We start from the raw sequence: 23,346 nt of genomic DNA, 5'->3' as shown, positions 1-23,346 counted from the left end.
GTGTAACTTAACTGGCACATATCCTTTTATTGCACAATTAACTGAAATGTTCACCGAGCATTTTTTAAAAATACATGTTTTTATTGAATTTTTTTAGAGCGAGAGGAAGGGTGAGGGTGAGACAGAAACATCCATGAGAAACATCCACAGCAATCAGCTGCCTCCTGCACACCCCCTTATGGGGATGGAGCCTGCAAACCGGGCCTGTGCCCTGACGAGGAATCAAACCCGCGACTCTCGGTACTTGTGTCCATGCTCAACCACGGAGCCACACCCGCCTGGATCGCTGAGCATTTTAATATTGTGAGAAAATGCTCATGATAAAATGTTCAGAATGAAAGCCAAATTCAATACGTTTACTCGCTTATGACTTCAAAATGTGAAAATAGTGCAGAATTGGGAGGGAGTGTGATGACACATTTTATTTGCTTAGAAGAATTGTGGGTGTTTTCTTTTTAATGTATTTTAAAATGTTAGTGGGCAGACAATATTATATTAGTTTCAAGTGTGCCACATAGTGATTAGACATTTGCATACCTTACAGAGTGGTGGCCTCAGTACATCTAGAGATCATCTGTAACCACACGGTTATTATGGCATCACTGTCCCTATCCCCTGTGCTGCACACCGCCTCCCGGTGACTTAGTTATTTTATAGCTGGGAATTTGTATTTCTTAACCCTTTCCCCATAAGGCTTAGAGGGCTGGGGTGCAGGTGGGTGGGGAGCCAAGAGTGGGCTGTGGGTGCATCCTCACAGTGCTGGGTCAGCAGTGGGTGAGGGAAGAAGGGCCCAGGCACCTCAGGAATTTGATGGACAAGTATGTGCGGTCCCCAAAGTCCCCTGAGCGTTGGCCAGGCTCGTCCTCTGCCTGGTGCAGTGGCTCAGATATCTGGATCTGGAAGACATTCATCCGCTGCTGGGTCGCTCTCAGGGAACACAGATGCTGTTTTTCCTTCCTGGTGACCTCCGGCTGTACCTTAGAGACCAGCAGGGCTTCTTGGGCAGCTTCAGGGGCCCTTTCTGCCTGCTGTTTTGGGCACTGCAGGGGGGAGACCCAGCATGAAGACCCTGTGCCCAGCTCCCCCCGGGCCTAAGACGATCAGGGTCAGCCTGGCCCCCAAGGGCAGGAGCTGTGGCCTCCCTTCCCAAGCTAGCACCCTGTACACACGGGACTCAGCACCCACAGGGAACTGGGGCCCCCCACCCAGCCCAGCAGCATCACCACCAGGGTGGGGAAAGGCAACAATACCTCAAAACATAATCTCCTTTCCGGAAATTCTGCAAAACAGAGACACGCGTGTCAGGGAGCAGCCCCACAGCTGGGGGGACCCATGCGGCCTGCGTCTCACCCTGCACCTTCCCAGAGGGACTGACCCTCTCAGAGGCACAAGACCCATGCGGACGGGGCTCCTTGCCAGGCCTGTCCCGGGGGCCAGGAGAGGGGAAAAGACATGGGGCACCCCCGCCACCTCGCCAGCTGCCAAACCCTGTCCCCACTCAGCCCAGTTTGACCCTGGACCAGGGAGAGGGGTGAGCACCTCCCAGGGGAGCAGCTGCCCCAGGACCTGGGGCTGCTCAGAGTCGGAGGCCCTGGCATCTCATGGGGAGAGGACACAGGTCTGACTCCCCCAGCAGCCCTAGAGCCTGCCCCCCTCTCCCTGTGCCTTTTGGGCTCAGTGCCTGCTCCCCACCCTGGGGCTCCAGGAAGACAGAGCGCCCTGTGCAGGTGACAGTGGTGAGGGCAGGAAGGAAGGAAGGACACTGGGCCCGCCCCTGCTGAGACGGTCTCAGGGCTCCCTGTGCTTCTCTGTCGGCTGAGGGCAGACGGGAGCTCGGGGTGTATGGTGGTGGGTGGGCACCTGGTGGCACAGGGCTCCTTAGACAGGAAGTCCCACCCTCCTCGGCACCCTATGCCACCCTCCCCCCCGCAATGAGAGGGGCTGAGCCAGGGAGGGCGTCTGGAATGAGAGCTGGGACCTGAGTCCTGATGGGACCAGGGGCTGTGGCTTACCACATGTCCTTCCGAATACGATGTAAAATATACATAAACCCAGAATGAGAAAGACGCTCAGGATGACCACAACAGGTACTAGGTAGGAGCATGTGACATCGGTGCTGTTGGTCCCAGGCTTTGCTTCCCTCTGAAGTGGGGCGCAGCACCTAGGGGAGAGGAGCGGTGGGGACGCGGGGCAGGAGGCAGGGGCACCTCCAAGGGCTGACGCTCACTAGGGCCCCAGGGTCCCCCTGCACGGCTGGGCTCTCAGAGGTGAGGCTGCTGCCTGGGGTGGGGCCCAGTGAGTGGGCGGCTCTGGGGGTGAACTCAGGTCTGCCTGACTCTCCAGGCCCCACGGCTACGGGAAGACAGGGGGAGGAAGAGGCAGGACAACCAGGGGAAACAGGGACACTGGACACGAGAGGGACAGCAAAGGGGATGGCAGAGGGAGCAGACAGAGCTGGTGTCGACAATGGACCAGTAAAGCCACAGACAAAGGACAGAACTGGGGGTTGGGAGGGTGCAGACAGCAGGAAAGACCTGTGTGGGGGACAGGGAGGGCTGGGGAGGGGGGGGACAGGGCGGAGAGAGCTGGGACAGAGGACCCCTGCACCCACCCCCTGGGGCAGTCACACCTGGTCCCCAACCTCCCCCACAGACTCTGAGCAGCCAGGTCATAGCTGGAACCCGGGGATCGGCACTCGGGGGTTCCTGCTGCAGGGGGAGTGGGGGCCTCACTTTGACAGCCTCCTTTATGCCCCCCCCCGACTCCAGAATGGCAGGGAAGCCCCTCAGCCCTGACACCTGGGGACGCCCTGGAACACAGGTGTGGGGTCCCTGGCACAGCACCCTGGGCTCCAGGATCAGGAAGGTGCTGACATGGGTCCTTAGCTAAGGTGACCAGTGGTGTGAGAGCCACAGGATTTAAGCAGGTGCAGCAGGGAGGGGCCCACAGTCTCTCTGCTGGGGGAGGGCCCTTAGCTCCCAGGGGAGCCCTGAGGTTCCCCTCCTGGGACCATCCATTGGATCACCTACTTGGTCCAGGGCTGGCACACCGCCTGGGTCCCACCTGTAGAGAAGGTGCCGGGAGGGCAGTCTTCACACACCGTGTCCTGCCACTCGGTGCCTGAGGAGCAAGAGTGTCTCGGAGAGGGCTCCACCGGGGCGTCCCCACCCCTCAGGCTGGGGGCTGGGCTCTGGGCTCTGTATCCGCACAGGGTGCTGTGGCTCACCTGTCTCCTTCACCCTCTGGCCCGAGCTGCAGGCACTGTGGGGCCTGCACTCAGCACAACTGTCCCCATCCTCTTGCACACAGAAGTGGCCTTGGTCGCAGCCACACACGGTGTTCCGCCAACTATAGCACTTCTGCCTGGTCACCTGGCCCATGCCTGGGATCCCAGAGAAGGAGCTCAGAGGAACAGCAAGGACTGCCATGGGTGGTGGTGAGGGCCCCGTCACAGGAGGAAACCAAACTGAGGGTTGGACAGCGCCCCCAGGCTCCGGGCTCCTACTTGGGGTCTGGGGAGAGCACTGGGTGGCTGACCCCAGCCCACCTCTGCTCCCAGCTGGGACCCTGCCAGGTGCACCCCAGGCTCAGCCAAAAGGCACTGCTGGCAGGTGCTGGCCACAGAGGGTGAGTCCCAAAGAAGGTCCAAGGGACGTGACCACCAGCAGGCAGGGAAAGGCCAGTGCTCAGCGGGGGATGGTGGAAGGTCTTCTCCACAGAAGGCCAGGCCTCTTGGGGAGACTGAGACCTCCCCGCAAGGAGACTGGGCCCCGACAGCAAGTGTGGACCATTCAGCTATGGGTGAGTCCGAGAGGACAGCCCCAGCCCCATGTCGCCCACCCCTCAGACAGGTTCCCATCCTGCATCCGGGGTAGTCAAGTGGCAGCCACAAAACAGGGTGAGCCCCCTCAGCTGGGGGTGGGGGTGGGGGTAGTTCTCCCGAGGGACAGCCTGGGTGCCGACTGTCCCCCCAGCCCAGCCCATGCAGACAAGGGCTTCCCTGGGGGATCTTGGTTACAGCACAAGGCTCACCCCAACCTCACTGAACCCCCAAGCATCTGGCCTCCAGCTTGGTCCCGGCCTTCCTCCTCCTGGTGTGCCCCAGGCCAGACCACCTGCGTTGGGTAAGAAGGTGACCCAGGGTCCAGTGCTCAGCCTGAGGAGGGGCCCTCGGGTGGGTGTTGGGGGTTGGGGGCCCTAGAGCCTGCAATGCAGGTGGAGGTGTTCCACGGGCTGGCGGTTTGTCCCAGGCTGGGGTGCCCTATTAGGGGATAGGTCTCCAAGGTCTGGAGGGCCCGGGTGATGGGGTGATGGGGGCAGGGGCACAGGCCCCTCTGGGGAGAGGCAGATATGGCCACAGGCCCGAGGCTCCCTTGAGGGATCTCTGGCAGGGAACACCCCTGGGAGGAGAGGGAGTCCTGGCCCTGGCAGCCTGAGGTCCTGCAGTCATGCGCATGCTGGGAAGGTGGGATTTGGGGCTCAGCAGGGTCGGGGTTGGGCTCAGTGTTCTCACCTGGGTCACAGACATGGCACGGCAGACACTCGTCCAGGTGATTGAGATGGGCAGTGTAGGTGCCCTGAGTGCAGGGTGCACACAGTGTGTCCTTAAACTCCCCACAGTCCTCTTTCACCCGGTAACCTGCAGCCCAGAGGGTGCACACACTCAGAACAGGGGGCACCCGCGGGAGCCCAGGCAGCCGTGAGAACCCCCACAGGGACTGACTCTTCTCCGGGCCACAGTGAGCCATCTTTGGGGGAAATGAGAACTTTCTAGAAGAATGTGGGGCCTCCTGGGACCCAGTCTCTGGCCATAATGGGTTTCTACCCCCAGCCCACGACCCCTGGACAGTGAGCAGAGTGGGAAGTGAAAGCTGCAGGGGGCTGCCCTTCTGTGACCCAGGGGCTCCAGGCCTCCCATGATGGGGGTCCCAGGAATAGAGGGGCTGGGGCCCAGGGAAGTGGCTGTAATTTCTGCCCCTGCCCACAACCCTGGCCCTGGCATCCCCCACAGAGGGTCCCTGCAGGGCTGCACCCACCTGGGAGGCACTTGGGGCAGCACTGGGCCCCCACCGGGTACTCCTCCTCTTTGCAGGAGAGCATGGCCAGGGTGCAGTGGGCGGCTCCCAGAAGGAGGAAGAACAGGGCCTAAGAGACAGGGATGCGCATTGGGGGGAGGGAGCTGCCTGGGCCTCAGTCTCAGCTTCTGTGAAATGGGCACCAGCAGACCTTGTAGTGACAGAGCCCTGCAGGGAGGATACAGGTGCGCCCCAGGACAGGACTGTCTACTGACTACCTAAGAGCCTGGCGGGAGGGAACTGTCTGGTCTCCAGCCTCTGCCCCTCTGCTCTCCAAAGTGGGGGCCCCACCCCCAGGAAGGCCAGAGCTGCTCTGGCCTGAACACACTTGGCCTTGCTGCTTCCCTGTGCTGGACTCGCCGAGCCCTGGGAGCCACAGCTTTCAGGAGACTTCTGGCCTGGGAGGGGACCTAGGCTCTCCTGGGGGAAACCGGGGAGCCTGGTATTCAGAGCTCAGCCTGAGATGTAGACACGTGAGCTGACAGGAAAACCGCACGATGCACGGGGGCCTTTTTCTTTTTAAAGGTTGTTGAGTGCAGGTTACTGACTCCAGCCTGACGTCTTTGCATCTGGTGATCTGCGCACAGCAGCAGGTCTCGCCCGGCCTTCCTGGCCTTCTGTGCTCTCGCCCGCCCACCTTGACCCCAGGTACCCAGACTCCAAAGCGAGGAGACAGCACAACCTCTTTCCTTCCCCTCACTCCCCAGCCATCCCAGTGCACAAACGCTGCAGTTCCCCACGGGGGGGGGGGGGGGGGGGGGGGGGGCTGTGGGCTGTGGGTGCAGATCACCCCAGGCAGGGCTGCCGCCCAGACACCAATCCCAGCGCTCTCACCTCAAGACAGGGGCCCACCTTTCACCCCTGAATGGGCGGGGGAAGGGCCGTCCACAGAGGACAGTCCGGTGGTGGGAGGCACGGCTTTCCTTCCTGTGCACCTCCAATCCCAGTGCTCAGGGAACTGAGGACAGTCCGGTGGTGGGAGGCACGGCTTTCCTTCCTGCGCCCCCCAATCCCAGTGCTCAGGGAAGTGAGTGTCAGGGGCTGGCGCCCCCCAATCCCAGTGCTCAGGGAACTGAGAGTCAGGGGCTGGGACAGTCCAAGAGAGCTGGACCCCTGGGGAACAAGGTCCCCGAGAGAGGGGACAGGGACAGGGTCAGGGCAGGCACTGAGGAGGGGATTGCAGGTGACTCACCAGACTGAGGGTACCAGCCTTGGGTGCCAGGTTCTAGGGTGCTGCTTCCTCTCCTTGCAGAGGCTCAATGTCCCTCCTCGGGACCGGTCATTCCCTAACTGCTGTCTTGGGACCCCTGCCGGCAGGGCCCAGGATCCCGTCTCTGCTGCTGCGGCTGCTGCTCCTGAAGGAGAAAGGAAGAGAAAAGAAGTCTGGCTCAACCTCTTATTCCCTCTTAAACCTCCAGGGTTTGAATAACATTGTATGAGGCGGGGAACTCAAGGGTTGGGCAGGATACCATTGATGGAATGGAGTGGGATGGGCTGCCTAGCTTCAGACTGCCTTGGGGCGAGGGAGGAGGGGGTAGGGGGAGGAGGGGGGAAGCCCCAACAGGGAGAGGGGAGAGGCAGCCAGACCAGGCACAAGCTCCTCCTACCCAGTAAGTGAGCCCAGAGTCTCGCTGAGCAGTTCTCTTGGCCCCTCTCCTGTCCATTAGCAGCCCCCCTGAGTTTCCAGTAGAAGTGTGCACCCCGCAAAGCGTATCCGCACTTTCCCTCTCCCTCTGCACCCCAGAGAGCTGACCTGTGGCTTGGCATCCACCAGGTACTCCTCTTCTTTGCACGAGAGCATGGCTAGGGCGGGGGAGGGGGGGGCGGGCCAGAAGGAGAAAGAACAGGGCCTAAGGGAAATGGGATGGGCATTGGGGGGAAGGGCTGCCTGGGATTCAGTCTCAGCTTCTGTGAAATGGGCACCAGCAGCCCGTGTAGGGACAGAGCCCTGCAGGGAGGGTACAGGTGGGCCCCAGGACAGGACTGTCCACTGACCACCTAAGAGCGTGGGGGGAGGGAACTGTCTGGTCTCCAGCCTCTGCCCCTCTGCTCTCCAAAGTGGGGGCCCCACCTCTGGGACGGCCAGAGCTGCTCTGGCCTGAACACACTTGGCCTTGCTGCTCCCCTGTGCTGGACCCGCTGAGCCCTGGGAGCCACGGGGTCAGGGCACGGACAGCTTTCAGGGGCCTGCTGGCCTGGGAGGGGACCTAGGCTATTTTGGGGGGATCCGGAGCCTGGTATTCGGAGCTCAGCCAGAGACCTAAACGCGTGGGGTGATAGGAAAACCGCACGATGCACGGGGGCCTTTTTCTTTTTAAAGGTTGTTGAGTGCAGGTTACTGACTCCAGCCTGACGTCTTTGCATCTGGTGATCTGCGCACAGCAGCAGGTCTCGCCCGGCCTTCCTGGCCTTCTGTGCTCTCGCCCGCCCACCTTGACCCCAGGTACCCAGACTCCAAAGCGGGGAGACAGCACAACCTCCTTCCTTCCCCTCACTCCCCAGCCATCCCAGTGCACAAACGCTGCAGTTCCCCACGGGGGGGGGGGGGGCTGTGGGTTGTGGGTGCAGATCACCCCAGGCAGGGCTGCCGCCCAGACACCAATCCCAGCGCTCTCACCTCAAGACAGGGGCCCACCTTTCACCCCTGAATGGGCGGGGGAAGGGCCGTCCACAGAGGACAGTCCGGTGGTGGGAGGCACGGCTTTCCTTCCTGCGCCCCCCAATCCCAGTGCTCAGGGAAGTGAGTGTCAGGGGCTGGCGCCCCCAATCCCAGTGCTCAGGGAACTGAGAGTCAGGGGCTGGGACTGCAAGAGAGCGGGACCCCTGGGGAACAAGGTTCCCTGGGAGAGGGGACAGGGTCAGGGCAGGCACAGAGAAGGGGAATGCGGGTGACTCACCAGACCCGTGACATCAGCCTTGGGTGCCAAGCTCCAGGGTGCTGCTTCCCCACCTGGCAGAGGCTCCAGGTCCCTCCTCGGGACCCCTCATTACCCAGCTGCTGTCTCGGGACCCCTCCCGGTAGGACCCAGGTCCCGGTTTCGGCTGCTGTTCCAGAAGGAGAAAGGAAGAAAAAGGAAGAGAAAGGAAGAGAAAGGAAATCCATCTCAGACTATTGTTCACTGTTCAACCCACAGGGTTTGCACAACAGGGAGGGGGCGGATGCCTGCCGGGTGGGAGGGGCTGGCTGCAGAGCTCCGCTGGGACAGAAGGTGGGGCTATGCTTGTCGGGGCAAATGCCTGCAGTCGCAGGGGGGAATGGGGGGATAGGGAGGAGGGAGGGAGGGGGAGATAGGGAGGAGGGAAGCAGAGAGGGGTGAGGAGGGAGGAGGGAGGGAGGGATGGGGCGGGTGTGGCTCTCAGAGCCGGGATGTGGGGGGGGGGGTAGGCGGCGGGACCACGCACAAGCTCCTCCTACCCAGTAAGTGAGCCCAGAGTCTGGCCCAGCAGTTCTCTGGGCCCCTCCCCTGTCCCTTAGCAGCCCCCCTGAGTTTCCAGTAGAAGTGTGCACCCCTCAAAGCGTGTCTGCACCTCCCCTGTCCCTCTGCACCCCAGAGAGCTGACCTGCAGCTTCTGCACATTGGCGCCCTCTCAGCTTCTGGTTACCTGTGTCCACCTCTATCTCGGGCGCTGAGCGCTTTCCACCCCCAGGTTCCAGAGCTCAGCTCCAGCAAGGTGGGTCCCCATGGGTCTGAAAGACACCAGACACTCTGTCTGGACCCAAAAGAGCCCCCCACCATGCTCATTCACACTCTCACTGTCCCTGGAGGGGGAGGGGCTGGGGAATTCATGCCCCCATTTCACAGATAGGGAAATGGGGACTCAGAAAGAGACATGGCCTTGCCCAGGGTCTCCCAGGTACAAACTGTGCTCAGAACTAAAACCTAATCTTTTTTCATCAGGAAAGAGGCTTTCCCAGCACCATGCTGCTCCCAGACCTGGGGCACATGTGGGCAGGCCTGGGGTGGGAGACCACCCTTATACCTACAAGGCAGGCTGGGGGACTCCAGAGAGACAGCCCACCCACCACCCCTGGTGCCCCAGATGGGGAATGACTGGGTGAGTCTGGAGCCCCTTCTGTGTCCCGTGGAAGCTCAGGAACATGGTGTCACAAGCTGAAAGGGGCAAGATGGGGCTCCCAGCCCTGAGCTGTCTGGGCCTGGCCAGGTCCTGTGGCCCAGGATCAGGTCTGGGAAGCAGGCATGTCCACCCCTGGGCAGGCATATTGTGGAGTGTGAGCTACAGCTGAGGGCCTGACCGTCTGTGGTGCTCCTTGGGACCTGCTGTAACCTGCTGGCCCAGGAGGGCAGACAAGCACCCTGGGGACCTGCTCCGTGTCATACACCCACCCCCACCCCACAGAGAGCTCCATGGGGGCCAAGGTGGCCAGGTGGCCCGACCCCACCCTGCATCCTTTGGCCCAGGTGCTCGATGCCTACCTGCAGTTCATGGTGTCGGTGGCCACGATGCTGCGGGGGGACATGAACCTCCCCATGAACAGCCACCTGGAAGGACATGGTGCAGGTGCTGAGGTGTCAGGCCTATAGGTGGAAGATGGGGGAGGGCACACCTGGGCCCTGGCCATGATCACTGAGCAGCCCACCCCTACCCTGATGCCAGCCTCAGCCCCCCCATCAAGAGAGGCACAATGTCCCTGCCCTGGACCACAGGATGGACGTGCAGGAGCTCCAGGACAAGCTCAGTCTGAAGGCAAAGCCAGGCTGGAGGTTGGGGGACCATGTGGTGCTGGCCTGGGTGGGAGGAGACTGCCCAGGGGACAGACCCTGACCCCAGCCCTCCCTGTTTCCTGCCTCTCTCATTGAAGCCTCAGAACTCCTCCCAACCCTGAGCAGGGGGCCCAGGAACTGGTCACCAAAACAGGGACATTTTCCCACTGGGACAACCGGTGTCCACTGGGCTGTTTGGGAACAGGGGGCCCCTCTATCCATGAGCTGGCTGCTGTGACCACCCCAGTTTCCTGAGCAGGAAACAGGCTGGGAGGGGTTGCTGAGTTGGGGAGACCCCCACCCCGTCCTGCTCTGACCCCCAACACAACTCCCCACAGTCCTGCCTGCCCCTGCCTGGGAGTTGCCCCCATGCCAGAGCCTCCAGCCCCACCCTCAGCACTGGCCAGGCCTTAGGAGGGGCGTCTAGCCCTGCCAGCTCTCTGCCCGGGTGGACGGTGGAGGGCACAGACGGGCACAGAACGAGTTAAACCAGTTTAACTTGGTGCAGCGGATCGGCGTGTCCACCACGACCCACCTTTCCTCGCGCATTCCGTTCTGCGTGAGAAACCTCTGTTCTGGGAAGGGGTTGGGTCTACCATCGGCCTGGAGCTTATTTTTGTTAGAGGGAGTCACGCAGACGTCCTTTCCCTGGGCCCCTCGCCCGGCTGACCCCGCCCTTCCCAGCGCCCCGCGCCCCAGCCCCGCCGCAAAGCCGGCTCCAGGGGGCACGAAGCCCCCAAGGTCCAGAACCTGCTGCCCGCGGGGCCTCGGCCCGCACGCCCACCGGGCGCCGCCAGGCTGGCCCCGGACCCCTGCGGATGCTGAGGTCCCGCGCGGCCCCGCCACCCGCCCCGCATCCGGCAGGCTCGGACCCGCCCAGGCCTGCTCCCGCCTCCAGAAACCGGCTCCCAGACTCTGACACCTGTTTGCATGCGCGCCCCACCTTGAGCCGGGGCGCCGCAGGGGAGGGCAGAGCTCCTGAGCGACTCCGAACCCAAAGGCGGGGGAGACTGGACGGCCGGGGGGGCGGGGCTTCGGGCGGCGGGGGGCGGGGTGACGGGGAGGGGCGGGGTGACGGGGAGGGGCGGGGAACCGGGAGCAGCGGGGGGCGGGGAACGGGGAGCGCCACGTGCGCGGCCGACGTGGCTCTGGGGCGGGCGCGCCGCCGTCCACCGGCACGAGCCCCACCCAGGACTTAGCGTCCCCGTGGGCTCGTTTCAGCCGGAACATGCCCGCGGGTGCGGCGTGGCCGCGACTCCCGCCCGCCGGCTGTAACCGCAACGCGCCGTCCGCGCCGGGCCCCGGGCCCCCGAGGGATGCGGCCGGAGAACCCAGGAGCCAGCCCGCGGCGACTCCCGCTGCAAAAACCTGGGGCAGTTTCAGCAGCAGAATAAAGATTAGTGGGCGAGATCCAGGGGAGTAGAGGAGGAAACCACGAGGCCATGGCGATATCGGCGGCGCAGGGATGATGAAGGGCTGGATGAAGGAGCGAGCGAGTGATGGGGACGGTGCTTCCTTCCCATGCAATGCCCTTGCCCAAGAGGAAGCTCGGTGGATAAGCGCAGATGAGAACTGGAACCTGTTCGCCGGCTCAGAGTCTCCCCAAGCGCTCACCACACCCGGCCGGCCACTGCTCTGGACTCCTCGGGAGGAACTGGAGGCCGACATACCCACAAAGCACATGGGAAAAACAGCTTTTAATGAAAACTGGAAAAGTGAAACAGAACACAACTCCAATTTGTAAATCCCTTCCAAGAGGGATGTTCACACGCTGTCCCATTCTCAGCCTCGGGGCCGGCCCCAGCCCCAGGCAGGGCCTGTGGGCCCACCGTGCAGCTGAGCGGCTGAGGGTGGGGAGCCAAGGGTGTCCTGTGGGTGGGAACTCATGGTGCTGGGTCAGCAAGGGCTGAGGGGAGGGCTCAGGGCACCTCAGGAGCTTGATGGGAGGCGTGTGTGGTCCCCAAAGCCCCCCGAGCAGCAGCTGGTCTCTTCCTCTGCCTGGTGCAGGCTCAGCCGTCCAGCATGGGTCCCAGCAGCTTCCCTGACCCCACATTCGGTCCTCGGGGGCCTGGCAGCTTTCAGCAGGGACAGCAGACATGGCTCAGATGCGGGCACCCTGAAGCCTTTGATCAGCTGGAGGGTCCCTCTCAGGGAACAGAGATGCTGTCTCCTCCACGGCCCTCGCGGTGACGAGTGGCGGATCCCGAGAGACCTGCAGGGCCTGGACGGCTTCAGGGGCCCTTTCTGCCTGCTGTTTTGGGAACTGCAGGGGGGGAGACCCAGCATGAAGACCCTGTGCCCAGCTCCCCCCGGGCCTAAGACGCTCAGGGTCAGCCTGGCCCCCAAGGGCAGGAGCTGTGGCCTCCCTTCCCAAGCTAGCACCCTGTACACACGGGACTCAGCACCCACAGGGAACTGGGGCCCCCCACCCTGCCCAGCAGCATCACCACCAGGGTGGGGAAAGGCAACAATACCTCAAAACATAATCTCCTTTCCGGAAATTCTGCAAAACAGAGACACGCGTGTCAGGGAGCAGCCCCACAGCTGGGGGGCCCCATGCGGCCTGCGTCTCACCCTGCACCTTCCCAGAGGGACTGACCCTCTCAGAGGCACACGACCCATGCGGATGGGGCTCCTTGCCAGGCCTGTCCCGGGGGCCAGGAGAGGGGAAAAGACATGGGGCACCCCCGCCACCTCGCCAGCTGCCAAACCCTGTCCCCACTCAGCCCAGTTTGACCCTGGACCAGGGAGAGGGGTGAGCACCTCCCAGGGGAGCAGCTGCCCCAGGACCTGGGGCTGCTCAGAGTCGGAGGCCCTGGCATCTCATGGGGAGAGGACACAGGTCTGACTCCCCCAGCAGCCCTAGAGCCTGCCCCCCTCTCCCTGTGCCTTTCTGGGCTCAGTGCCTGCTCCCCACCCCTGGGGCTCCAGGAAGACAGAGCGCCCTGTGCAGGTGACAGTGGTGAGGGCAGGAAGGAAGGAAGGACACTGGGCCCGCCCCTGCTGAGACGGTCTCAGGGCTCCCTGTGCTTCTCTGTCGGCTGAGGGCAGACGGGAGCTCGGGGTGTATGGTGGTGGGTGGGCACCTGGTGGCACAGGGCTCCTTAGACAGGAAGTCCCACCCTCCTCGGCACCCTATGCCACCCTCCCCCCCGCAATGAGAGGGGCTGAGCCAGGGAGGGCGTCTGGAATGAGAGCTGGGACCTGAGTCCTGATGGGACCAGGGGCTGTGGCTTACCACATGTCCTTCCGAATACGATGTAAAATATACATAAACCCAGAATGAGAAAGACGCTCAGGATGACCACAACAGGTACTAGGTAGGAGCATGTGACATCGGTGCTGTTGGTCCCAGGCTTTGCTTCCCTCTGAAGTGGGGCGCAGCACCTAGGGGAGAGGAGCGGTGGGGACGCGGGGCAGGAGGCAGGGGCACCTCCAAGGGCTGACGCTCACTAGGGCCCCAGGGTCCCCCTGCACGGCTGGGCTCTCAGAGGTGAGGCTGCTGCCTGGGGTGGGGCCCAGTGAGTGGGCGGCTCTGGGGGTGAACTCAGGTCTGCCTGACTCTCCAGGCCCCACGGCTACGGGAAGACAGGGGGAGGAAGAGGCAGGACAACCAGGGGAAACAGGGACACTGGACACGAGAGGGACAGCAAAGGGGGTGGCAGAGGGAGCAGACAGAGCTGGTGTCGACAATGGACCAGTAAAGCCACAGACAAAGGACAGAACTGGGGGTTGGGAGGGTGCAGACAGCAGGAAAGACCTGTGTGGGGGACAGGGAGGGCTGGGGAGGGGGGGACAGGGCGGAGAGAGCTGGGACAGAGGACCCCTGCACCCACCCCCTGGGGCAGTCACACCTGGTCCCCAACCTCCCCCACAGACTCTGAGCAGCCAGGTCATAGCTGGAACCTGGGGATCGGCACTCGGGGGTTCCTGCTGCAGGGGGAGTGGGGGCCTCACTTTGACAGCCTCCTTTATGCCCCGCCCCGACTCCAGAATGGCAGGGAAGCCCCTCAGCCCTGACACCTGGGGACGCCCTGGAACACAGGTGTGGGGTCCCTGGCACAGCACCCTGGGCTCCAGGATCAGGAAGGTGCTGACATGGGTCCTTAGCTAAGGTGACCAGTGGTGTGAGAGCCACAGGATTTAAGCAGGTGCAGCAGGGTGGGGCCCACAGTCTCTCTGCTGGGGGAGGGCCCTTAGCTCCCAGGGGAGCCCTGAGGTTCCCCTCCTGGGACCATCCATTGGATCACCTACTTGGTCCAGGGCTGGCACACCGCCTGGGTCCCACCTGTAGAGAAGGTGCCGGGAGGGCAGTCTTCACACACCGTGTCCTGCCACTCGGTGCCTGAGGAGCAAGAGTGTCTCGGAGAGGGCTCCACCGGGGCCTCCCCACCCCTCAGGCTGGGGGCTGGGCTCTGGGCTCTGTATCCGCACAGGGTGCTGTGGCTCACCTGTCTCCTTCACCCTCTGGCCCGAGCTGCAGGCACTGTGGGGCCTGCACTCAGCACAACTGTCCCCATCCTCTTGCACACAGAAGTGGCCTTGGTCGCAGCCACACACGGTGTTCCGCCAACTATAGCACTTCTGCCTGGTCACCTGGCCCATGCCTGGGATCCCAGAGAAGGAGCTCAGAGGAACAGCAAGGACTGCCATGGGTGGTGGTGAGGGCCCCGTCACAGGAGGAAACCAAACTGAGGGTTGGACAGCGCCCCCAGGCTCCGGGCTCCTACTTGGGGTCTGGGGAGAGCACTGGGTGGCTGACCCCAGCCCACCTCTGCTCCCAGCTGGGACCCTGCCAGGTGCACCCCAGGCTCAGCCAAAAGGCACTGCTGGCAGGTGCTGGCCACAGAGGGTGAGTCCCAAAGAAGGTCCAAGGGACGTGACCACCAGCAGGCAGGGAAAGGCCAGTGCTCAGCGGGGGATGGTGGAAGGTCTTCTCCACAGAAGGCCAGGCCTCTTGGGGAGACTGAGACCTCCCCGCAAGGAGACTGGGCCCCGACAGCAAGTGTGGACCATTCAGCTATGGGTGAGTCCGAGAGGACAGCCCCAGCCCCATGTCGCCCACCCCTCAGACAGGTTCCCATCCTGCATCCGGGGTAGTCAAGTGGCAGCCACAAAACAGGGTGAGCCCCCTCAGCTGGGGGTGGGGGTGGGGGTAGTTCTCCCGAGGGACAGCCTGGGTGCCGACTGTCCCCCCAGCCCAGCCCATGCAGACAAGGGCTTCCCTGGGGGATCTTGGTTACAGCACAAGGCTCACCCCAACCTCACTGAACCCCCAAGCATCTGGCCTCCAGCTTGGTCCCGGCCTTCCTCCTCCTGGTGTGCGCCAGGCCAGACCACCTGCGTTGGGTAAGAAGGTGACCCAGGGTCCAGTGCTCAGCCTGAGGAGGGGCCCTCGGGTGGGTGTTGGGGGTTGGGGGCCCTAGAGCCTGCAATGCAGGTGGAGGTGTTCCACGGGCTGGCGGTTTGTCCCAGGCTGGGGTGCCCTATTAGGGGATAGGTCTCCAAGGTCTGGAGGGCCCGGGTGATGGGGTGATGGGGGCAGGGGCACAGGCCCCTCTGGGGAGAGGCAGGTGTGGCCACAGGCCCGAGGCTCCCTTGAGGGATCTCTGGCAGGGAACACCCCTGGGAGGAGGGGGAGTCCTGGCCCTGGCAGCCTGAGGTCCTGCAGTCATGCGCATGCTGGGAAGGTGGGATTTGGGGCTCAGCAGGGTCGGGGTTGGGCTCAGTGTTCTCACCTGGGTCACAGACATGGCACGGCAGACACTCGTCCAGGTGATTGAGATGGGCAGTGTAGGTGCCCTGAGTGCAGGGTGCACACAGTGTGTCCTTAAACTCCCCACAGTCCTCTTTCACCCGGTAACCTGCAGCCCAGAGGGTGCACACACTCAGAACAGGGGGCACCCGCGGGAGCCCAGGCAGCCGTGAGAACCCCCACAGGGACTGACTCTTCTCCGGGCCACAGTGAGCCATCTTTGGGGGAAAGGAGAACTTTCTAGAAGAATGTGGGGCCTCCTGGGACCCAGTCTCTGGCCATAATGGGTTTCTACCCCCAGCCCACGACCCCTGGACAGTGAGCAGAGTGGGAAGTGAAAGCTGCAGGGGGCTGCCCTTCTGTGACCCAGGGGCTCCAGGCCTCCCATGATGGGGTCCCAGGAATAGAGGGGCTGGGGCCCAGGGAAGTGGCTGTAATTTCTGCCCCTGCCCACAACCCTGGCCCTGGCATCCCCCACAGAGGGTCCCTGCAGGGCTGCACCCACCTGGGAGGCACTTGGGGCAGCACTGGGCCCCCACCGGGTACTCCTCCTCTTTGCAGGAGAGCATGGCCAGGGTGCAGTGGGCGGCTCCCAGAAGGAGGAAGAACAGGGCCTAAGAGAGAGGGATGCGCATTGGGGGGAGGGAGCTGCCTGGGCCTCAGTCTCAGCTTCTGTGAAATGGGCACCAGCAGACCTTGTAGTGACAGAGCCCTGCAGGGAGGATACAGGTGCGCCCCAGGACAGGACTGTCCACTGACCACCTAAGAGCCTGGCGGGAGGGAACTGTCTGGTCTCCAGCCTCTGCCCCTCTGCTCTCCAAAGTGGGGGCCCCACCCCCAGGAAGGCCAGAGCTGCTCTGGCCTGAACACACTTGGCCTTGCTGCTTCCCTGTGCTGGACTCGCCGAGCCCTGGGAGCCACAGCTTTCAGGAGCCTTCTGGCCTGGGAGGGGACCTAGGCTCTCCTGGGGGGAACCGGGGAGCCTGGTATTCAGAGCTCAGCCTGAGATGTAGACACGTGAGCTGACAGGAAAACCGCACGATGCACGGGGGCCTTTTTCTTTTTAAAGGTTGTTAAGTGCAGGTTACTGACTCCAGCCTGACGTCTTTGCATCTGGTGATCTGCGCACAGCAGCAGGTCTCGCCCGGCCTTCCTGGCCTTCTGTGCTCTCGCCCGCCCACCTTGACCCCAGGTACCCAGACATGAAAGCGGGGAGACAGCAGAACCTCCTTCCTTCCCCTCACTCCCCAGCCATCCCAGTGCACAAACGCTGCAGTTCCCCACCAGGTGGTGGGCTGTGGGCTGTGGGTGCAGATCACCCCAGGCAGGGCTGCCGCCCAGACACCAGTCCCAGCACTCTCACCTCAAGACAGGGGCCCACCTTTCACCCCTGAATGGGCGGGGGAAGGGCCGTCCACAGAGGACAGTCCGGCGGTGGGAGGCACGGCTTTCCTTCCTGTGCCCCCCAATCCCAGTGCTCAGGGAACTGAGTGTCAGGGGCTGGGACAGTCCAAGAGAGCGGGACCCCTGGGGAACAAGGACCCCTGGGAGAGGGGACAGGGACAGGGACAGGGACAGGGCAAGCACTGAGGAGAGGATCTCAGGTGACTCACCAGACCTATGATGTCAGAGTGCTGCTTCCCAGCCTGGCAGAGGCTCCATGTCCCTCCTCGGGACCCCTCATTCTGAACTGCTGTCTTGGGACCCCTGCCAGCAGGACTCAGGGTAGGACCCAGGATCCGGTCTCTACTGCTGCGGCTACTGCTTGCTGCTCCCAAATGAGAAAAGAAGAGAAATGAACTTTGGCTCATCCTGTTCCCTCTGCAACCTCCAGGGTTTGGACAACAGTGTATGGGGCCTGGAAGCCAGGGGGGATGGAGGGGGCGGGGGGGGGGCCGGGCGAGGCCTGTTGGAGGAAATGCTCTTCTGCGAGGGCCTCAGAGATGGGGCAGGTGGGTCTGTCAAGGGCCGGGCGTGGAGAGGGGGAGGCGGCGGGACCAGGCACAGCTGCAGGGCACAAGCTCCTCCTACCCAGTAAGTGAGCCCAGAGTCTGGCCTAGCAATTCTCTTGGCCCCTCTCCTGTCCGTTAGCAGCCCCCCTGAGTTTCCAGTAGAAGTGTGCACCCCGCAAAGCGTGTCTGCACCTCCCCTGTCCCCCTGCACCCCAGAGAGCTGACCTGCAGCTTCTGCACATTGGCGCCCTCTCAGCTTCTGGTTACCTGTGTCCACCTCTACCTGGGGCGCTGAGCGCTTTCCACCCCCAGGTTCCAGAGCTCAGCTCCAACAAGGTGGGTCCTCATGGGTCTGAGGGACACCGGACACTCTGTCCCTGGTCCCAAAGGAGCTCCCCACCATGCTCATTCACGCTCTCACTGTCCCGGGAGGGGGAGGGGCTGGGGAATTCTTGCCCCCATTTCGCAGATAGGGAAATGGGGACTCAGAGACATGGTCTTGCCCAGGGTCCCCCAGGTGCAGACTGTGCTCAGAAACAAACCCTAGCCCAGCAATGGTGGCTCAGCTCTTGAGTGTCAACCTCGGATCCAGGAGATCCCGCTTCGATTCCTGGTCGGGGCACATACTGGGGTTGCAGGCTCGATCCCCAGTAGGGGGCGTGCAGGAGGCAGCGCATCAATGACTCATCATTGATGTTTCTGTCTCTCTCTCTTCCTTTCCTCTCTCTGAAATCAATAAAGATATATTTTTTTTAAAAAAACAAAACCCTAATATTTTTTCCATCAGGAAAGAGTCTCTCCACACCAGGCCTTCCCAGCACCACGGCCTCCCACAGACCTGGGGCACCAGTGGGCAGGCCTGGGTGGGAGACCCCCCCCACACACACACACCTAAGAGGCAGGCTCAGGGGCTCCAGAGAATCAGCCCACCCACCACCCCTGGTCCCCAGATGGGGAGCGCCTGGGTGAGTGTGCCCCCCCCCCGGCTGTCACATCACATCTGTGTCCCTGGCTCCTGTGCTGGGCATTGCACCCCCTGCTTCCTTTACCTGTGAGGTTGCACAACCAACGGAAATATGGCGGCTTTGGTCTAATCAGACCAGTCCACACCCTGTGGTGGGTGCCCTGCTCCACACGCCCGCGGAAGGTCCTATCAGGCCCTCACCAGGCCCAGGAACCACGGCCCCTCCTGCAGCTGCTGGCAGGAGCCCCTCTGGGACTGTTTGGCACCAATATCCTTGGACTCGCTACCTAATTTCATTTCGAGGACCCTGGGGAGGAGAACCTGGGTGCTGTTATGGGGCTTGGGGTGGGGCAGAGCTTGGAATGCTAAGAGGCTGAGTGCACACAGGCCACTTTCCCCCAGGATGACCAGCCCAGCCTCGTAGACCCCAGTGCTCAGAGGCAGGGTGGGTGTCAGGTGGGACTCAGGGGTTTGGGAGGTTACAGTCCCCACCCTGGAGGGACCGGTATCGGGTCCCCCACCCTGCTAATATCTACCCCCAGGCCAGTAGGGTTTCCAACTGAGAGCAAGAGCCCCACACACACACACCATCCGCGCAGTGCAATGCACACAGCTGCCCTGGAGCCCTCTGCAGGGACCCGGGACAGGCTCTGGGGGGGCTGGGATCCCCCCACTCCCTGCCACATCCCTACTCACCTCTCAATTCCTGGACGCTCCTCAGAGTGGGTGCCTGGGAGGATCCTGAAGTGGGAGGACCTTCTCCCTACACCTGGCAAGGTCCCCACAGGACCCACAAGCCCCGACGCCCAACCCCTTCATCAGACACACTCTCCAGGACCTATCATCAAGCCTCAAGGTCCGAGTTGTGCGGCCTACAGTCAGTCAGGCCTCAATGGGCGCAGTGGTGGCCCCCCCAGAATGTCATCTGTGCCAGGTTCTTGCTGAAACCTTGCCTCTTCCAGGAGGCCTTCTCTGATTGCTGAATTTAAAACCTTGCCCTGCCTCCACCTTCTCAGCCTGGACCCCCTTCTCCTGTTTGTTCATGGTCCTCTGGGCCCCTACAATGCAGGTTTAGTGGAGACAGGAAGTTTCGTGTCCCTGGGCGCAGGAAGAAGGCCTGGGCTTCAGATCCCTGCGGCAGCCGCTCAGTCACCCATTCATTCATTCAGTCATTCACTCATTCATCCAGCACTCATCTTCTCAGGCCAGGTCCTGTTCTGGGGCCAGATTCGCCAGTGATGAAACGAGACCGATTAAGGTGGCTAAAGTTGGGATCCACCCCATCACTGGCTGGCACGGGCTGGTGTCGCCCTCTCCTTCCTCAGCCCAAGCCCCCAGGCAGCACAGGAGGGGGGAGTGCCCCCAGAGGGCCCCACGCCCATGAGGCTCCATGGGACTACTGCACCCCATCCTTACCTGGGGGTTGTCGGTGGGCACTGGGACCCCAGGGACCACCTCCCCTTTCCCGACCCAACCAGGGTTGTGCCCAGCGACCCCCAAGGACCTAGGAGAAGGCAAAGCAGGGGCTTCAGAGGGCTTTCTGAGCATGTCTCTCTCCAGTGCAGATGGGGAAACTGAGGCTGTGCCTGGGTGGGATCACAAACCCTGACACTGAGGCTGGGCCTACCCCTGCCCCAGCTCTCACAGCCAGAGGAGCCCCAGGGCAGTAGGGGCTGATCCTCCCCACAGCCCGGCCTGCACCCTGCGAGGGGCTGTTGTCCTACTGTGTTCCCAGCACCTCTCCATCCAGGCATCTTCACATGGGCTCTCCAGAAACTCCCTGATCACATTTCCTCTTTCTGTTTAAGAGGGAGGTTTCTGGAACCTGAGGGTGCGGCAGAGATTGTGGAAGCCCCAGGGCCCTGCCCTGGCTGGTGCGCACCATGGTTAGAGCCTCGGCCTGCCAGTTCGATTCCTTGTCAAAGGACTGCAGGTCCGATCCCCACCCCCCGGTCACTGTGCATGCGGGAGGCAACCCATCCATGTGTCTCACATCAATGTTTTCTCTCCTCTCCCCCTCCCCACTCCCTTTCGCTCTTTCTAGAATCAATGAAAAATATATCCTCACTCCTCAGGTGGGATTGAAAAAAGAGAAAAACCCCAGTACCCAAGCCCAGTCCTGGAGGGCGAGCGGTGGGGCATCCCGAGGGCCCACCCTGAGGCTCCCCCTCCTCCTGTGCATTTAGCCTAGTCAGCTCCCCCTGCTCTGTGCCAGCCTGGGACTGGGCAGTGGGCTCAGAGGCAAAGCAGCCCAGTCCTCGCCCTCTTGGGGGTCATTGTTTAGCGAGGGAGCTGAGTCTAAAAGCCAGAGTCAGTCGTGCGGTGAGGGCTCGTTCAGTGGGCAGCAGAGGCCACACGGGGCTCTGAAGGACAGATAGGAGCCCTGTGGGGGACAAGGTGGAGTAGGCCATTCTCTGAGAAGGACCTGGGTTGAGCCGCATGGCCAGAAGTACTTGAGGTCCACCCCTGGCGAGGCATGGGGTGGGGCACGCCGCAGTGCCGGCCAAGGCCCGCTACAGGAGGGGCATGGGAGACCCCAGGTGCATCCAGAGCACAGGAAAATGCCATTGTCAGAGGGCGCTGAGGGTGGACAGAGTGGACCGGAGCTAGATGAGGAGGCCCCTGGGCCACCCAGGCTGGACAACTGAGAAGCGAGAAAGAGAACAGGCAGGCTGGGGAGGCAGGACGACTCAGGCGATGTCCAGAGGGGCCAGGCCTTCTGGACTCTGTCTCTAGCTCACATGGTGTAGGGCAGTGGGTGGGCAGAGAGGCCAGGGGACAGAGAAAGAGAAGTTGGGGTTTGAGGGACAAGAGTCAGAGGACAGTCAGAGAGTGCTTGGGTGCCTGGGTCTTCCCAAAGGCAGGAGCCTGCTCCGATCTGAGCCTGCTCCTGGGAGCAGAATGGGGGCAGGATCACCCAGGTTTCCACTGCAGCCCAGACAGTCCCCCCCAAGGTCCAGGCCAGGGTGTCAGTTGTTGACTCAGACATCTCCCCAGAGTCCCAAGCTTAGGGTCCTCCAGCGCACCCCACACCCCAAATCACCATCTGCAATCTCCCCACCTCAGGAAACATCCTCTGCACATCCCTTGAAATCAGGACCCTGGGGCGACAGTTGCTTTCCATGCCTCAGCTTCCCAGCACCCACACTCGTGCTAGTCTGGGCCTGGGTGCTCCTCACCCTCTCCTTCCAGGCCCCCTGGGCCCCCTGGGGACCCCGCCCTCCCCTCTTGCTCCATTTTCCAGGCGTCATCAGGCCTCGAATGCCAGGTTCTCGGGGCTGAATGTCACAGAAAGGGGCGCTGAGCTCAGCGCTAGATCAGGCGGAGAGAGTTTGCTGGAAAGAGCCTGAGGACGGGAGGAGAGAAGGTGAGTTTCCCTGGGGTCCTCACGCTATGGCTCACACGGGGGCCTGGGGCAGCCGCTGTCGCCAGGGCTGGAAAGTAGTTGAGTTCTGACCAGCCAGATGTGGGAGTCCTCACAGACCACTTGGGCATTCAGTAGAGACACTGTTGGCCATGCCTCATCAACAGGGCTCAGCTATCCCTGAGTAAAGGCTTGTTGAGATCTGCTCTAACAACGCTCAGAAACAAGCCGCCAGAAGAGTAAAGCACAAGACATGTCACTGAACTATAACACTCTGGAGAAGAATTAAAAGGGGGGAAGGAATCACTAATATGCCAAGAAGCAGGAAAATATGACCAAGAAAAAATAAGTTTTCAATCAGTCTGAGATGACACGCACTTAGTGCACAAACACAACATGATAAGGGTTACTGGAGACTTTTCACCTGAAACAATGCACATCAGAAGACATTGGAAAACATCGGAAAAAAACGCTAAAGGGAAAGGTCAACTTAGAATCCTACACACAGTGAAACTATTTGTCAAAAATGAAAACAAAATAAAGACTGAGGGACTGCATCGAAATAAAAAGCTTCTGCACAGCAAAAGAAACCATCAATAAAACGAAAAGGGAGCCCACTGTATGGGAAAACATATTTGCCAACGACACATTGGATAAAGGGTCAATATCCAAAATATATAAGGAACTCATACAACTTAACAAAGGGAAGACAAACAATCCAATTAAAAAAATGGGCAAAGGACCTGAATAGACACTTCTCCAAAGAGGACATACAGATGACCAGGAGACATATGAAAAAATGCTCAAAGTCCACTAATCACCAGAGAGATGCAAATTAAAACCACAATGAGATATCGCTTCCCACCTGTCAGAATGGCTCCATCAACAAATCAGCAAACAACAAGTGCTCCATGTCCATCCTGGTTTAATGAGGCACACTGCGGGCCCAAGACCAAGTGACCTCTCCACCTGTGGCTGCACTGGCAGAAGTGCTTCTCTGGGGAAATACATAGGGGTGAGATTTGGGGGACCAGGAAGAGAAGCGCTCGGAGAGGCCCACTCCCTCCTCTGCTCAGCCCTTGCTGAGCACTCATGGTGGGATGGGGAGGGGGCAATCCCAGTGCTGAGGGGCGCCCGCCCACCACCATCCACCGCCCCTTGTGTCCCTGGCACCATCCCTGAGTCTGCAGGGTCTTGGTTCATTCTACAATGAGGACAGTGATGCTCTAGCCTCCAGGCTATTGGAAAAGTGACTTCAGCACCCAGGATAGGCCTGGCCCCAGGGAGCTTGTGCAATGGAGGCTCCCCGGTCAGAGGGTGTCAGGAACCAGCCTGAAAGACGAACAGACCTGAGTTCGAGTGGGAATGAAAGAGACAAAGTTATGGGATCAGGAGGGCTGCCCTCCAATGAGGAGCAGCCCCAAATGGCTTCAACGCCTTTCTCATATAGTGAGTAACAAACAACTGGTAGTGAGGTGAGGGTGATACAAAGTAGTAACAAACAATTAGTAA

The 23,346-nt window shown here is 61.6% G+C and overlaps 2 protein-coding genes and 1 long non-coding RNA gene across 3 annotated transcripts; all 3 read right to left on the bottom strand.

The window, feature by feature from the left end:
* Window positions 1-764: 764 nt before the first annotated feature.
* Window positions 765-4,748, bottom strand: LOC107533922 (tumor necrosis factor receptor superfamily member 14). The gene is made up of 7 exons (XM_087820321.1): window positions 4,724-4,748; window positions 4,514-4,639; window positions 3,227-3,382; window positions 3,030-3,120; window positions 2,013-2,161; window positions 1,251-1,279; window positions 765-1,040 (listed from the first exon to the last, which is right to left on the bottom strand). The coding sequence occupies exons 1-7, from the start codon at window positions 4,746-4,748 to the stop codon at window positions 765-767; spliced, it is 852 nt and encodes a 283-aa protein (XP_087676447.1).
* Window positions 4,749-8,687: 3,939 nt separating this feature from the next.
* On the bottom strand, window positions 8,688-10,778 carry LOC148092327 (uncharacterized). The gene is made up of 3 exons (XR_015715062.1): window positions 10,743-10,778; window positions 9,512-9,577; window positions 8,688-8,763 (listed from the first exon to the last, which is right to left on the bottom strand). It is a non-coding gene; the product is annotated as an uncharacterized LOC148092327 (long non-coding RNA).
* A 1,122-nt stretch (window positions 10,779-11,900) lies between these two features.
* Window positions 11,901-18,767, bottom strand: LOC148092326 (tumor necrosis factor receptor superfamily member 14-like). Its single transcript, XM_087820317.1, has 7 exons — window positions 18,672-18,767; window positions 16,060-16,168; window positions 15,538-15,663; window positions 14,251-14,406; window positions 14,054-14,144; window positions 12,934-13,186; window positions 11,901-12,062 (listed from the first exon to the last, which is right to left on the bottom strand). The coding sequence occupies exons 1-7, from the start codon at window positions 18,765-18,767 to the stop codon at window positions 11,901-11,903; spliced, it is 993 nt and encodes a 330-aa protein (XP_087676443.1).
* Between the last annotated feature and the right edge of the window lie 4,579 nt (window positions 18,768-23,346).

Source organism: Miniopterus natalensis, chromosome 9, assembly GCF_054644295.1.
Source record: "Miniopterus natalensis isolate mMinNat1 chromosome 9, mMinNat1.hap1, whole genome shotgun sequence".
Taxonomy (NCBI): Eukaryota; Metazoa; Chordata; class Mammalia; order Chiroptera; family Miniopteridae; genus Miniopterus; species Miniopterus natalensis.
Note: the sequence above shows the minus strand (reverse complement) of the source record. Positions and strands in the feature narration are given on the sequence as shown.

Excerpts from the sequence above, each read along its gene's own strand:
- LOC107533922 (XM_087820321.1), bottom strand. The coding sequence starts at position 4,748 with ATGGCTCACTGTGGCCCGGAGAAGA. Across the intron at positions 4,640-4,723 it reads TCACTGTGGCCCGGAGAAGA|GTTACCGGGTGAAAGAGGAC; the intron begins GTCAGTCCCTGT and ends TCTGGGCTGCAG. Across the intron at positions 2,162-3,029 it reads GTGTGCCAGCCCTGGACCAA|GTGCTGCGCCCCACTTCAGA; the intron begins GTAGGTGATCCA and ends CCTCTCCCCTAG.
- LOC148092326 (XM_087820317.1), bottom strand. The coding sequence starts at position 18,767 with ATGAAATTAGGTAGCGAGTCCAAGGATATTGGTGCCAAACAGTCCCAG. Across the intron at positions 13,187-14,053 it reads GTGTGCCAGCCCTGGACCAA|GTGCTGCGCCCCACTTCAGA; the intron begins GTAGGTGATCCA and ends CCTCTCCCCTAG. Across the intron at positions 12,063-12,933 it reads GGGGGGGAGGGTGGCATAGG|TTCCCAAAACAGCAGGCAGA; the intron begins GTGCCGAGGAGG and ends CCCCCCCTGCAG.